We start from the raw sequence: 14,494 nt of genomic DNA on the forward strand, positions 1-14,494 counted from the left end.
CTTATCTTACAGAACAATCCCTTTGTGCACTGCATGCAGGTTTAGGAATGGCTGATTCAGAGTGCTCTAGAATTTGCATCATGGAATGGGGGTTTAAGTCCTTTCTCTGTTTCACATGATCTAAGAGGCCTTGGCATTCCCTCATTTCCAGCATCTCTCAGGAAAAGGATCTCAAGGAAAACACAATGCCCCAGTGAACGTCTGCTGTGAGATGTGAACCTGAGCTAATATGGAGATGGAGAAGCATTTAAAGGAAATTCTACTCAGTGGTTTGGGAAAATTATCCCATCAGAGCTACGTAGGCGTGGCACCTGGCAACCCAGCACATGCCTTGGCCAAATTTTAAGAGCCCGGGGCAGTGTTCCACGGGTCCCCAAGCATGCAATTGTGAACTTAGCACCATGTACCTCTGGAGAGCGACAATGGCTGCCTGCTCATTTTCATTCTCCGCTTGGGTGATACCAAGAAACTGCCATGCCTGTGAGAACAAGACAAAACAGAAAACCAACCAAGCAACCAAAAGCCCAAACCAAACCAACACAAGAAAACAGACAGACAGACAAACAAACACAAAACAGACTGTTACCATTGCAAAACAAAGCAGACTTGCTTGCTATTTTAGTTAGTTTAGCTATGATCCCCTGTGGGGAACAAGCTTCATTACAGGGAAGCTACCTGGAAGGAGGACCAGCCACAGACCACCCCCCTGCTTTACTCCCCTGTGATTCCATGCTTCATTTACTCAGCCCTCCAGATGCTCCACAAAGGTATCTTCTTAACCCCTGCACATTTCCCCAACTCTTCGGCATTGTATATCGGGATTCAGTGTGGTTTTGAGGACACAGTAGACATCCCATAAATGTTGGGAGAGTAAATCAAGGGTGATACATGGCGTGACTTGAGACCCAGACAAAAGTCATATTCCTTTCTAAAAACCACAGGCTGAGCCTCATGTTTGTCATATTTTTTTTTTTTTTTTTTTAAGGCTGGATGGTCTCATGAATCCCTGGCTGGCCTAGACCTCTCTATATAGACAAGGCTAGCCTTGAACTCACAGAGCTCTGCCTGCCTCTGCTCCACCCCTGTGTTGGAATGAAAGGTGTACACCACGTTGGCGATCTCTGTTTTTAGTCCTCAGTTTTTATCTGTAGGGGCTCTGGATCTCAAAGATGAGAAGTTAAGTTAGAAAGCAAGCAGTGTGTCACTTTCTAACTCCATCAGACCAAGCCAAGTGAATTGTAAACCCTGATGAAGATGCACCCTGCAGCATCCCATCTCATTCTGACCCCTTAACACACAGGCACTATCCCAATCTGGATAGAGTGAAGGGCAATGCCACCTCAGCGTCTCCAGGGTCCTGAAGAATTGCAGCTTCCATGAACAGGATGGTGACGGGCAGGTCTCCTTCCTTCAGCCTTTTTAAGCCTTCTTCAAATGCTCCGGGCCAGTCCTTGAAGGGATTTTCAGTGTGAAAGTAATATCCCTGTGACACGGAAGAGGCCACAGCATGACTGATCCACGTCTTCCTTCATTCTTACATCCACTAAATCCCTGAGCAACTTGTTGCCTTATTGGGGGGTACAGGTGCCTCTACTGAAATTGCATCTTTTAAAAAGATTTAACACGAAATATGCAAACATTCATTTAGTATTCTCTATGCATATGCCAATTAGGCAAAGGCTCACACTTAGTCTTGAAATTAGGCCCTGCTTGGTTTTAGACTGTGGTCATCCTGTGACACTAAAATGATTTATATAGATACGTTAAATTTATTTAACCAGTCTGATTGATAGACATTTTGGTTACTTAAAAAAATTTGCAAGTGTCATGGTAGCTCATACCTAGAAATTCTGAACAATGGAGACAAGCAGGAGGATCACCCTGTGTTTGTGGTCAGCCTGGGATACATAGTAAGCTCTAGCCCAGCCTGGGCTACAAAATAAACCAGTGTCTCAAAGACTATTTTTATTTTAACATAACACTACACGGAAAACTCCAGGCTTCTGGATTTGTTTGCATTTGTTTCTTACTTTATGCTAGACTGGAGAAGGCATGCTTTAGAGAAGCCCATGGACTGCTTTTAGACTATATGGATGCAGCTGACTTGCTTCCGGGTTAAAATATCTCCTGTAATATTTGAGACTATCATTTGTTGTTGACTTACTGGCATGGATTCTCATAAAGTCCCTTTGATTTAAGTGATACAAACACACCTGTTGGTGAAATACCATGGCAGCCTTCATCTTCCACAGGTTCTTAGAAAGGAGAAACACTGTCAAAAGCTAGAGCGTCTGCCTGGTTCACATGGTGATGGGCTGAGACAGCACTCAAGTGTGGATTACAGCCTAGTGTCTGGTGAGCCAGGGTCTTCCTTGCTTAGGTTGGATATATACTTTGTGGGAAAGGCAGTTACTTTAAAACTTTTGTGTTTTGAGATTTACCCAATCTCCTGAGGAATAGAGACCACCATAAAGAGACATTTTGAATGGCGATGTTGACTGTAGATTCCCTAAGTACATGCTGCACAAGTACTTGCTACATTGAATAAAATGTCATGACCATTATCCAGGGCTGAATACTAATGAGACTTATTTCATATCCCTAAACCACGAGGTAAATTTTATTAATAAATATGTATGTGTATGTGTACACATATATGTATGTATACATGTGTGTGCATGCATATTTGTATAATCTTATGTGTATATATGTATACAGTGTGCATTTTTATGTGAGTATGTGTGATTTTTTTTCTGTGTAAGAAACATCTATTTCTATCTTTCAGGGTACTTATAGTAATTCTAGATGAAATTAATTTTAATTAAATTCTAAATTAAAAACAGTAAGTGTTTTTAAAGGCAGAGATCTCAAGGAAGTTAGAACTTAATGGGCAATCTGGCTGGTGGTTCACCAGACCTTCCTATTCTCCAGGGCTCTCATCAGGGGAGTATCTCTGCATAACCCTTTGGGCTCCACTGGGTTGCATGAAGACCATTCTTTATACCAAGCACCTTTGCAGATAGTAGTACCATAACACCATGAGATACAGCCTGAGCCTTCTTTGCTTTATATAATCAGGACAGGTGACTGGCAAAGAGCTACCGTGGGGTTAGCCTAATTCTTGTAGAACCCACTCTAAAAGTTCTGTACCTGACCACAGGGCAGGCTTTGGTCAGGTGGCAAACTGTGAGAACAGTGTTAAAGAGGGAGATTTCACTTTGGGTAAGCTACCCTCAAACACCAGAGTTACCTATTTCCCATCAATTACAGTTTCTTCTAGGTCATGTTGACATCAAACTACTTTTAATTCCTAGGTTTTTTTTTTTTTTTTTTTTTTTTTTTTTTTTTAAATAACGTAGTTACTATGTGGTCCATAACATGTGATCTGATGAGTCTGAGGACTCTTGCTAGCATTTGAGGACAGATTTCGTTACCTTCTCACTGGCTGAGACGGTGACTTGGTTCTGCGCTTCCTGGTTCTCGGATATCCAGTTCCTCCGGGCCATTTCTTCCCATTCTGCCTGCATCTTATCCCAGAACTCTGTATCTGACTAAAAAGCAGGAGAAATAGAGAGAAATGGACTGAGAATCACACTGTGTTTACCTGCTTTGTTCCTAGAGATACGGTTTCCCCCATAGATCAAGTGGGAGGGAGAGAAGGAATATTTAAGTGGGCAAAGGCTCCGGAGCGGGTGACTCTTCTGCAGGGTACCCAGTGGTTAAAGTGGATTAGCTCTGACTTTTGGTTTGTTTGTTTGTTTGTTTGAGACAGGGTCTCCTGTCCTCCAGGTTGGCCTCAAACTTACCATGTAACTGAGGAGGACTTTGAATTTTTGATCCTCCTATCTCCAACTCCTGAGTGTTGAGAGTGTGTGCAATACATTGGGTTTATGTGGTGCTGGGGATCAAACCCAGGGATTTGCACATTCTAGGTAAGCACTCTACCAACTGACTGACATTCTTAGCCCCAGCTGTGATTTTCTTCAGCAGAAAAATAACCACTAACACTGTCTATACCAATAAATCAGCTAATAATTCACCACGGTTGCTTCTCCGTTGATGATGGTGTTATCACCAAATAAATCCACAGCAAGTTGAAGATTCTATGAACAGACGTTAATGAATTAATGAACCTAATCTACTGAGCATTGTGCATTAATGATACAGCCCACTGCGGAGTACCGGGTGTTTACTTTTGCAGTTGTGTGCTTGACCGCTCCCCAGCATGGTGGGGGAAACCCTACTGCATATTGACAGTCCAGGTAAAGGTCAAAATTCGAAGTTTAGTTCATATTGAGTGGATGCCACTTATACACCATTGTGAAGTTAAACTATATTATATTAAGCTATCCTAAGTTGGGCACCCCCGTACTCAGACAGTTTCACATGTGGTAGCAGATGTAGTTTTAAGAAGGGAGGCCTGAACCTGAGTTGCTTCTAGAATATAAAGAATTGGAACAGCTCTCTGGGGCTGCCTGGGAAGGAACTTAGGTTTGTGCCCTGGGCACAAACAAGGAGAATTAACCTTGCTATGTGCTGAACACCATACCAGGAGGGCAGGAAGCCTGAGGTTACTGCTCTGGTGAGGGAGTCACAGGATTTCAGACCCGGTTGCCTTCCAAGGCCAGTGCCATCTGCTTATATCAAGCTTTGTCTTCTGGTACAGGACAGGAGTACCTCGTTTGCCTATGCACCGTTGTCTTTTCTGTGGAAAGGTGACTGCCTGTATGTCAGCATATATTATTTTCTTTTTAACTTTCCAATTCATGTTCTATCAGTAAAGCCCGGGCATTCACCCTCTTACTTCATGAGGGGCAGTGTGGGCTTTTCAACTCAGGCAGAACTGTCTGTGCAAGCTGTCCCCCCACCCCGGGTTGGCTTCAGTGTTATTAGGCCTGAAGAGAGTACTTAAGGTATCCAGAGCAAGTAGAAAGGAGTGAGTCTCTCAAAGGACCTAGGAGCCATGAAAGTGGGAGTGGTACTTCTCAGGGGTAGAGAAAGATGAAGGCTTGTGGGTTGTGGCTTGAAGGATGCTGGTGCATACCTTCTGATAATTTTCTGGCATACCTATTTCACCTCAGAATCATGAATAAGGGAAGAGGGGTGCAGTGGTTGGAACCCTGATTCTCAATGGCAGGGAAACAGAGAGATGCTGAACTTCTGGGGATCACTTAGAGAGGGCTGGCTCCATGGCTGTTAGCAGCAGTTAGATCCTTGTTTCCTATAGCACAGTGTTAGCTGTCCAAATTTTGTGTCACTTTTTAGATGCTCAAAAGGCATCTTGATTTCTTAAAACCCTATGAAGAAGCAGTTGGAGGTATTGCTTGGACTCCTCAGTCTGGAGCTGAGATCCAGGCTCTTCCCCTGCATATCTCGAACAGCTTTGGAACCTTAAGTCTGGTGACCTGCTGAACCACCACAACCCTGGTTGAGGGCAACCTCCTTTCCATCCTTCTGACCTGCCAGGACAGTACCAACCTGACATGAGAGCTCTTCTTCAAAGTTGCCTAAATGGTCATCACAACATATTTATCTTGAACCCAAGCATTTAGGGAATAAGAGTCAGCCAGTGTGATGTACTCCAAGCTACTGAATAAGCAGGGGGTCTTTATGTCCTCCCTGTCAGTTCTGGAACATTCATTCCCAGCACAGAAGTGTGTTCTGCCATGCAGAGGCCTTCCCTTATAGAAGCAGCATGTGGATTGATAATGTCTGAGATGGAAGCAGCATGTGGACTGATAATGTCTGAGATGTAAGCAAAGGGAACAGTGTGAAGGCTAAGGTTGGGGATGAAAGAAAAGATTTCCCTTTAAGGCATCTTCCTAGTAGACAGCAAGATGTGCAAACAGGAGACTCTCAGACAGCAGCAGCCCTGGGAAACACGAGGCAGCACACGAGAGTGTTCACAAGGGATGGGGAGGCTGGTGGAGGGGAGGGTTCTTGTTTCAAACTTTGTATTTCCTGAATTTTCTGTGATGGGTATGGTTTGCTTTTGTAATTAATTAGTAACATGAAACAACAAAGCCCCTGAATAAATTTCCCTCTTTTAAGCCCTGTTAAGCCTGATTATGATTAAATACTGACAAGTATGAAGAAAACATATCTCAAAGACGCAGGTCCCATCCATCTGTGGAGAAGAAGAGCCCACCAAGGGAACCTTACAATGTTGATCTAACTCCCATCATACTGCCTAGCTGTTTGAGAGGTCAGTCAGTGCCTTCACATTCCTAGAAAGCCAGCCACTCATGCTCTCGAGAGTCCTTGAAGCCCTCTATAACCTGAATGGAAGATAGAGGGCTTCCATACTGTGTACAGCTGGGTCACCTTTCCCATGTCTCACACTAGAGGAGTACGTGTGTAGATCCTACCTCCCTAGGAAACAGAACTTCAGGTGAGGTGGGGCTGCTGGCTCCCACTTAATGAGATTCAGTAAGATTTACTGTTTCCACTTAAACTAAGTCACAGCAGACTAATTAAGCTGCAGAGCACAGTTTTCATTTAATTACAGAATACTTTTAGCATCATCAATTTCAACTCAGTCTCAGAACCCAGACTTCATTGCCATAGCTGCAATTAACACAGCTCCCTGCCCCATTTTTAATGAAGTTGAGAAAAACCTCCAACATATTTGAATTCTAAACATTTTAGACATGACCAAGGGATTTTATTTACTGACCATTTCCTTAGCTGTTCTGGGCTCTTAGTAGACCATTTTCCAGAACTGATATGTAACAAATGAATCTGCTTATACCAAGTAGTGGTTTGACGAATGGCCCCTATTGGCTCATATTAATGGTCCCCAGTGTGTGGAACCATTAGGAGGTGTGGTCTTGTTGGAGGAGGTGTGTCACTGGTGGTGGTGGTGGGCTTTGAGGTTTCAAAAAGCCCATCTCATTCCCAGTTAGCTCTCTTTGCCATTTGCTTGTGGATCGAGATGGAAGCTCTCAGCTACTGTTCTGGTGCCATGCCTATCTGCTTGCTGCAATATTCCCTTCTGTGATGGTCATGGAATCTAACCTCTGAAACTGTAAGCCCCCAAATTAACAATTCTATAAGCAGTCTTGATCATGGTGTTTTGAACAATTGAAAAGCTGTTAAGACCCCCTAGAAGTGAGTAATTATTTGGAATTTGTTTCCATTTTAATGTCAGCCTTCTAATGATATCTACAGCATATATTCAACAGTCAACCTAGGGATATACAGTATAGTGATTAGGAAAACAGAGGTCCTTTCAGATAGACATGGGGTCAACTCCTTTACTCCATGTATGACTGTCTGCAAGTCCTCTCTGGGTGTTGTCTTCTTTATTCTTGAAATGAAGATACAATAGAAGTTCACATGAATTGTTCTGATGAGAAAATGAGAATTATGTCAATGATTTCAGTGGATATTTGTGGATGTCAGTCACAAACGGGAGATCTATATCACAAGCTTGCCCCAAGGCTCAGGGGCTATTTAGGAGAAGGGGGCAGAAAGACTGTAAGAGACAGAAGTTGGAGAGGACTGGAGTAAAACACTATCTTCTTGACATGATGGGGCCACTGTGCCCATAAAACCATGGCAACTGTGGTTGACTGCATAAGATCAAGTCATCCACCATTCCAGCATGAAGGAAGCAAAGGCTCACCAGCCTCAGCTCCTAACTGAGGAGCTGTGAAGAGTTGACAGTTTCTGGGGGGTTCAAGAGTTAGTATTCCTTCGGGCTATGGTCCCTCGTAGGTAGACCATATTCCAGTGGATGGCCCTATACTCATTAGTATATGAGCATCATAAACTAGAAGCAGTGGGCTATTTAAAAATAAAGAGAGCACCGAGAGTTGGGAAGGGCTGATGGGTAACAGAGAAGAAGGAAGGGTAATATGATCCAAATACACTGTATGCATGTGTAAAATTCTCAAAATAATGTAAACATTACAATAAAAGTATCTTGTATTTTTATATCATTGAGAAAGACAGAGAGTACAATAAAATATTTTTTTACGACCCCAAAATTCCAATCTCTATCCTCTATATTGCTTGGTGATTTAATTTCCTGTAAATACCAATTCTTCTTCTAGATACTCCTCTTCTTTCCATTTAAATCTTTGTTTTCCACCTAATTATTCAGGAACTTAGAGCAAAGTTAAGAAAATTACAGCAGAGCCTCTAGAACGGGCTGCTAAGTAGCAATTAAAACCATGTTTATGAATAGCATCATAAACACTGGCCATTGTGTAACATTCCCTGGTGCTGGGGGAACATGCTACAGGGAAAATGGCTGCAGATCAGTGTGCAAGCAGCAATGCTTTTAAGGGATGCAGTTAGGAGGAATTTGCTCCATAGTCTTTTCTTATACTTTTCAGAATATCCCATTTTTAAAAAATTGCTAGCAAGCATTTTATTTTGGTGGTAAACTTTTTTTTTTTAAAGAAAGCTTAATTGTTTCAATTCTCTCTCCGATGTGGTGTATGTGTGTAAGGCTTGTGTATCCATATGTATGGTGTGTGTGTGTGTTAGTATACATAAGTATAAAGTATGTCTGTTTGTATATATATGGTGTGTGTGTTGTGTATACATATGTATGCTGTGGACTGTGTTGTATATACATATATATGGTGTGTGTGTATTGTGTGTACATGCGTGCAGTGGGGGTCAGAGGCTAATTGATGTCCAGTGTCTTCCTCAGTTGCTGTCAACCCTGTTTTGGGGGATAGTGTTTCTTACTTGTTCAGCTAGGCTGGCTGAACAGAGAGCCCCACAGATCCCATTCCTCTGCCTCCCCAGCACTCAGATCACAGGAGTGTGTTGTGTTACCCTGCTTCTCGTTGTTCTGAGGACCTCTCAGGTTTTCTTGCTTGACTGACAGGCAATTTACTGACGGAGCCTTTTTTCTCGGCTCTGTATCAGAGTTCTTTCTGCTTAGACGTTCTATGTTGATGGCTTGAGATATGTGCTGTGCACCTGTGTGCTATGTGTATATGAATAATGTGTACCTGCATCTGAACATTTGTCTGCTCATGCTTATATGTATGTATGCATATATGTGGCAAGTGTGGGTGTGTGTTCACAGTTTTTGGAATTCAGCTCAAAAACTGCTTAGATTGAGGCCCAGAATGTGGATGTGGAAATGAAAATAAATCTTGCCTGTTTCTGAGAAGACAAATCATTTGATAGTACTTAGCTTTTCAGTAGTAACCAGTTATTCAAAATAGCCTTTGCAAATATATATAATTATGCATGCAGAATGGACAAAGAACATGAAAAAGTTACTATTTAGTGTACTGGCATTTCTCAGCAGCTTCTGGCCTTTCTTTCTCCACAGGGTTTCTTTTTTAAAAAATTATTGTTTTTAATATAACATTTAAAATAATTTTACCAAGAGAAGAGCCACGATAAAGGAACTATTCTGGTAGATGACAAATGGCAACTTCTGTGGCTGGTCAGGGCCTAAAAAGCTAATAGCACAGAGATGATTTATTTCAGGAACACGAGCTGAGAGGGGCAGCTCTGAAGTTAGAGCAGTCTAGAACCCTAGGTGTGACCTTCACAGTGAGTAGTGTGACCCCGAATAAGAAAACGGCTCTCTCTCTGTGTCCCTGGAGACTGGTGGGAGAAACAGTCACTGAGTGGGCATTTGTGAGCACCAAGTGAAATGATAAACTTGGATTGGTGGATGGAGCTGTGCTCAGAGGGGGTTCTGAATACAACTACCTGCCAGGGTCCAGGGAAAGGCCAGCTTCTCCTTATTCCTGTTCTTTTCATGAGAGAATGAGCCACCAGAAGGACTACTCGGTTAGAAGAATCATAAAGAACACAGGCTTTATATATTTAATACTAATCTAGGTAGGCTAATGTAGGATATTTTCCCCTATCCTTTTTGAATTTTTAAGAACTGAGTCATAGTATTAAAAACTGCATGACATTGGCCTAAAAATAAACTCATAGGTTGATGAAATAGAAGGCTCAGATGTAAGTCTACACAACTACAGCGACATGACTTTTGACAAAATAAAATATACATTGAAGAAAACATAACATTGTCAACAAATGGTGCTGGGAAACCTAGATTTTTACACACAGAAAATGAAGCTTGATCTTATCTCTCACCTTGAACAAAGTGAACTCCAAATGAATCAAGAAACTCAACATAAGATCTGATACTCTGAAGCTGCCAGGTGATAAAGTAGGGAATGTGGCTCAACTTATATGTTCTTTTAAAAAGATTTTTAAAATGTGCATGGGTGTTTTGCCTGCATGCTTGTTTGCGTACTATGTGTGTGCAGTACTTACAGAAGCCAGAAGAGGGCAATAGCTCCCCTGGAACTGCAGTGATGGATGGTAGAGTCATCAGGCTGTTGACTAGAACCTGGGTCTTCTGCCAGAACAGTCAGAGTTCTTAACTGCTGAGCCATCTCTCTAGCACTCAAGGTACCGACCTGCTGCAGAGGCCTCTCACAGTACATGAAGTCAGACCCACAGCTGACAAAATGGGATCTCATGAACTTAAAAACTTCTATATAGCAAAGGAAACTGTCAACTGGCTGAAGAGGCAATCCACAGAAGGGGAGATAATCTTTACTATGTATCCATCAAACAGGGATTTGTGTCTAGAATATGCAAAAAAACCTTTGAAAAATAAAGAAGACAAACAACTCAATTAAAATGATGTATAGAACTAAACAAAAAGTTCTCAGAAGAAGAGAGGTAAATGGCCTGGAGATGGTTTAGAAACCCATCAACATCCTTAGCTATCAGGGAAATACAGATTAAAATCATTTAGACATCCCATCTCACTACGGTCAGAATGGCTGTCATCAAGAAATCTTATAACAGATGTTAGAGAGCCTGTGGAGGAAGATAAGTCCTTCTTCACTGTTGGTGGGGGTGGAAATCAATACATCTATAAAGAAGTCAATTTTAGAGGGGGGGGTCCTTAAAAACTTAAGAACAGAACTACAATGTGACCAAATGGCATTAATCCTGGGCATAGACCAGACAGACTTTATATCCTGAGACACTGGCACATCCATGTTCCCTGCAGCTCTGCTTACATAGCTAGGGAATGGAATCAACCCAGTTGCCATCAGTTTTATGAGCGGATAGGGAAAACGTGGTGCATACACATAATGGAATATTGCTCAGCTGTAAAGAAAAAATACATAATTAAATTTGCAGGCAAATAGATGGGACTGGAAAAACTATGCTGACAGAGGTTATCCAGGTTCAGAAAGAAAAAAAAAATGCAATGTTCTTTCTCATACATGGATCCCAGTTTTAACTCTTTTGTTTTGTGCCTTTAACTGGAGTAGTCAGGAACAGGCCACTGAGGGACAGAGGACAGCAAAATACAGGTAAGTGAAAGTAGAGAGGGAGGATGCTGGAGTGGAAAGCTAGGAGGGTGGGGAGTGGGGAATGAGGTGTTGCAGAAAGATGCATGAAAATAAATACATGAAAAATCTATGATCTTCCAATCCAAGGAAATGGTCAGCTAGAGGGGACAAGAGAGCACAGGTGATATGAGAGGAAACGAGGGTTTACTTGAGTTAACTGTTTAAATGGGGATGGAGGGGGGCTTGGGAAGTGGGAAAGGCAGGGAGTAACTTAGCCAAAGCTAAGGATACACAAAGAAGCATTATGGAAATCCTCATTTGTGAATATATCTGTATCTATATATCTATGTATGGATTTTGAACACAAGTACCCTGTGTAGGTAGACAATTAAGTTTCCAGAAGATTATTAAATGAAAATCTCAATGCTAGGCATAGGATACCTTCCTATGACTTACTACTGGTCAAGGAGGACCTAGAAGCATCCAACAAATATAGACTATTGTTGTTGCTCTTGGATGCCCACCATAACTAGGTGATAGAACTCCATGGGTGAAGATACCACTTAGAGGCAGGAAAGATATAAATAAATCTGAACCAAGCAGGGAATTCTCTCCCTGCTGGCTAGCTGACATGCAGCCAGAAGGTGCTATTCAGTCTGATGGAGGAGGAAAAGACATCAGATGTTTTACGAAGTGCTGGACCATTGGTATTGCAATAAAATACAGTCATGCTACTCTTGACTTTGATTGGGAAGGTTCTTTTTGTAGTAGGAGCCAGTCACTACAGAGACTCATCACAGTTGAGGGCTCAGCTGAGAATGGGTCATGTATATTAATCTCTACCACCCAAGCCTCTGTGAACTTTGGAGAAGAATTGACTTAAGAGCCATGGGACAGGGAGGAGACTATGGAAGGTCAACTTCTGGACATGGAATGGATGTTGAGTGCAGCAACTCATACAAGGTGTGGTGACTTGCACAAGAACTTTACAAGATTGAGACAGTTCCTAAAAGACCCCATCCCTTATGGGGGAGCTACTTGCGGCTGATGGCTGCTGAAAGACAGTCATTCTCCTCTGGGTATGTGCTGCAGTGAATGACTATATACCATGCACATATGGGTAGCACCAGTTAAACTCAGGTTATTGATAATTAAAAAAAAAAAAACCCACATAAAATTAGTATAGAAATGGGGTCAGGCACTTGGGGGAGTATTAGTGGTATACAGAGATAAAACTTTCAAAGAATAAAAATATATTATTTGAAAAGAAAAAAATAAAAAGAAACCAAAATTAAAATCAAATAGTATCCCCCCTGCTCCCCAAACACAAAAATATCTGGCTCTGCCATTTTGTCAGGAAAAGTCTAAAAGCACACACACACACACACACACACACACACACACACACACACCCCTATACTGGTTTCGAGGTTGATTCTGTACACTGTTATCATGACAACCTTTGTTTTTTGTTATCTTTTTCTGTGTGTGCTCATATGTGGAATTGTCTTGTTTTGTGGGACAGGTCGTTCACTGGACATGGGGCTCCCCTGTTAGGCTAGATTGTTCAGCCAGTGTATCTGAGGTATCTGTTATCTCTACTTCTATTGCACTGGGATTAAAAGAATGCGCCAGTGTGCCCAGCTTTCTGTGGTCCTCATGCTGTGTGGTTTTTTCCTACAGGTGCTCTGTTTGAGTTGTCTCCCAGCCCTTTTTCTTTCTTTTTCCCTCAGTGACTTGGCTACCCAGATGTGAAAACCGAGCCTGGATTCAGCCTGTGATTTCTGGAGCTTGAGTATGAAGATGGCTCAAGATGGCTTTCTGCAAGCCAGGACCATGAGCTTTGCAGAACACCCAGGCCAGAGTTTGGTGTTGGTAATATGGACATGCCCCTTTTACCGTGAACTGGTATCTGGCTGTGTCTGGAGATTGTGGAGCTAGGTGTCTTAGAGCTCCCTTAATGGCCACCAAGGCTTCAGAAAATTTCCAGATGGCCCAAATCATCACACATTCTCCCTGTGTATTGATTTATTTGTCTGTGAGGCTTAATTTGGACAGAATTAGAGAAACATTTTCTCTGCCAAGGATACTAGACATTGGATCTAGCTTCTTGGATGTACCCAATTTCAAAACAGCAGATGATCAGACCAATAAAATGCCAGGTGGAAGACTCCATTGACTTGGAAGGAAATTTATTCTGTAAGCATCTATTCCACAGACCCTGACAGATACAGATCCACAGGAGACTGATGGACCAACATCTCTCCATTTCAGCTACATAACTTGTGCTGGGGTGAGATCTGCCAGGCTGAAGCAGGATCCATTACATAATTAGGAACACAGTTTGAAAAATCAGACACACACGTTTAAAAAGAGAAACAACACTATAATCTAATGCCTTCTAATGTCTTCGTAAATTGATTTTTTTTGGTACAGATTTTCTTTGATTGAGGCAATCTTAAAAATATGACAGGCAGCATTTCTCCCAAGTAATTTATTATGTATCTGTTCATACTTAATTTGCATATTCAGCAAACTTTACTGACAGCCTTCCCCTATGGCAGACAGTGTTTTCTATCACAGGGCAGTGATGAAGAAGGGAGGTGCTGAGCCTGTCTTCAGAGGCTGGGGTTTGGGGGACAGAGACAAGGGTATAGGAAGGGTGCAGTCTGGGGACACAGAGGAAGGAGATAGAGAAATGGTGCTGTCTGGAAGCAGAGGGGGAAATAATGCTGGGAAGCTGTGGGTGCAGAGAAGCAGCAGCACAGAGCTGTAAGAGAAGAGAGAAGGGCAGAGACGGGGGAATCCGAGCTCGACGTGGTAGTCAGAGGCACTGAAAGTCAGCTGGGACTCCAGAATTGTGAGGAAGTTAGCTGGGTCAGAGGGCAAGGTGAACATTTCTAGAGAGGAGTACACTGTGTACAGATGCTGGGAAGCTGACCTTTCTTGTCTGAGAACTGATGCTTTATTTGGGGCCAGTGTAGACATCCCCATGGGAGGAGTCAGGGTTGAGGGTGAAGAGCTAAGAGAGGTGAAGATTGTACAGGACTTTACAGTTAGGTGAGTGGATTTGCACTGCTCTAAGGGGGAATAAAACAGTCCATGTTTTAGGAAGATTGCTATAGATGAAGCAAAAAGTGGGGGTAAATAGGAACCTGAATTCCCTACACTGGTGTGAGTCTGGT

The 14,494-nt window shown here is 42.4% G+C and overlaps 1 protein-coding gene across 23 annotated transcripts in view; it reads right to left on the bottom strand.

Annotated features, from left to right (window-relative positions):
- The window catches only part of Pex5l (peroxisomal biogenesis factor 5 like), a 216,885-nt gene that overhangs the window by 12,013 nt on the left and 190,378 nt on the right, over window positions 1-14,494 (bottom strand). For all 23 annotated transcript variants that reach the window (XM_076932270.1, XM_034500983.2, XM_034500981.2 and 20 more), the window contains 3 exons: window positions 3,435-3,551; window positions 1,340-1,483; window positions 408-478 (listed from right to left, as the gene is read on the bottom strand). In XM_076932270.1, coding sequence (XP_076788385.1) covers window positions 408-478; window positions 1,340-1,483; window positions 3,435-3,551 — 332 coding nt within the window. The remainder of the gene's footprint in view (window positions 1-407; window positions 479-1,339; window positions 1,484-3,434; window positions 3,552-14,494) is intronic.

The sequence above is a fragment of the Arvicanthis niloticus genome, chromosome 4 (genome assembly GCF_011762505.2).
Source record: "Arvicanthis niloticus isolate mArvNil1 chromosome 4, mArvNil1.pat.X, whole genome shotgun sequence".
NCBI classification, from domain to species: domain Eukaryota; kingdom Metazoa; phylum Chordata; class Mammalia; order Rodentia; family Muridae; genus Arvicanthis; species Arvicanthis niloticus.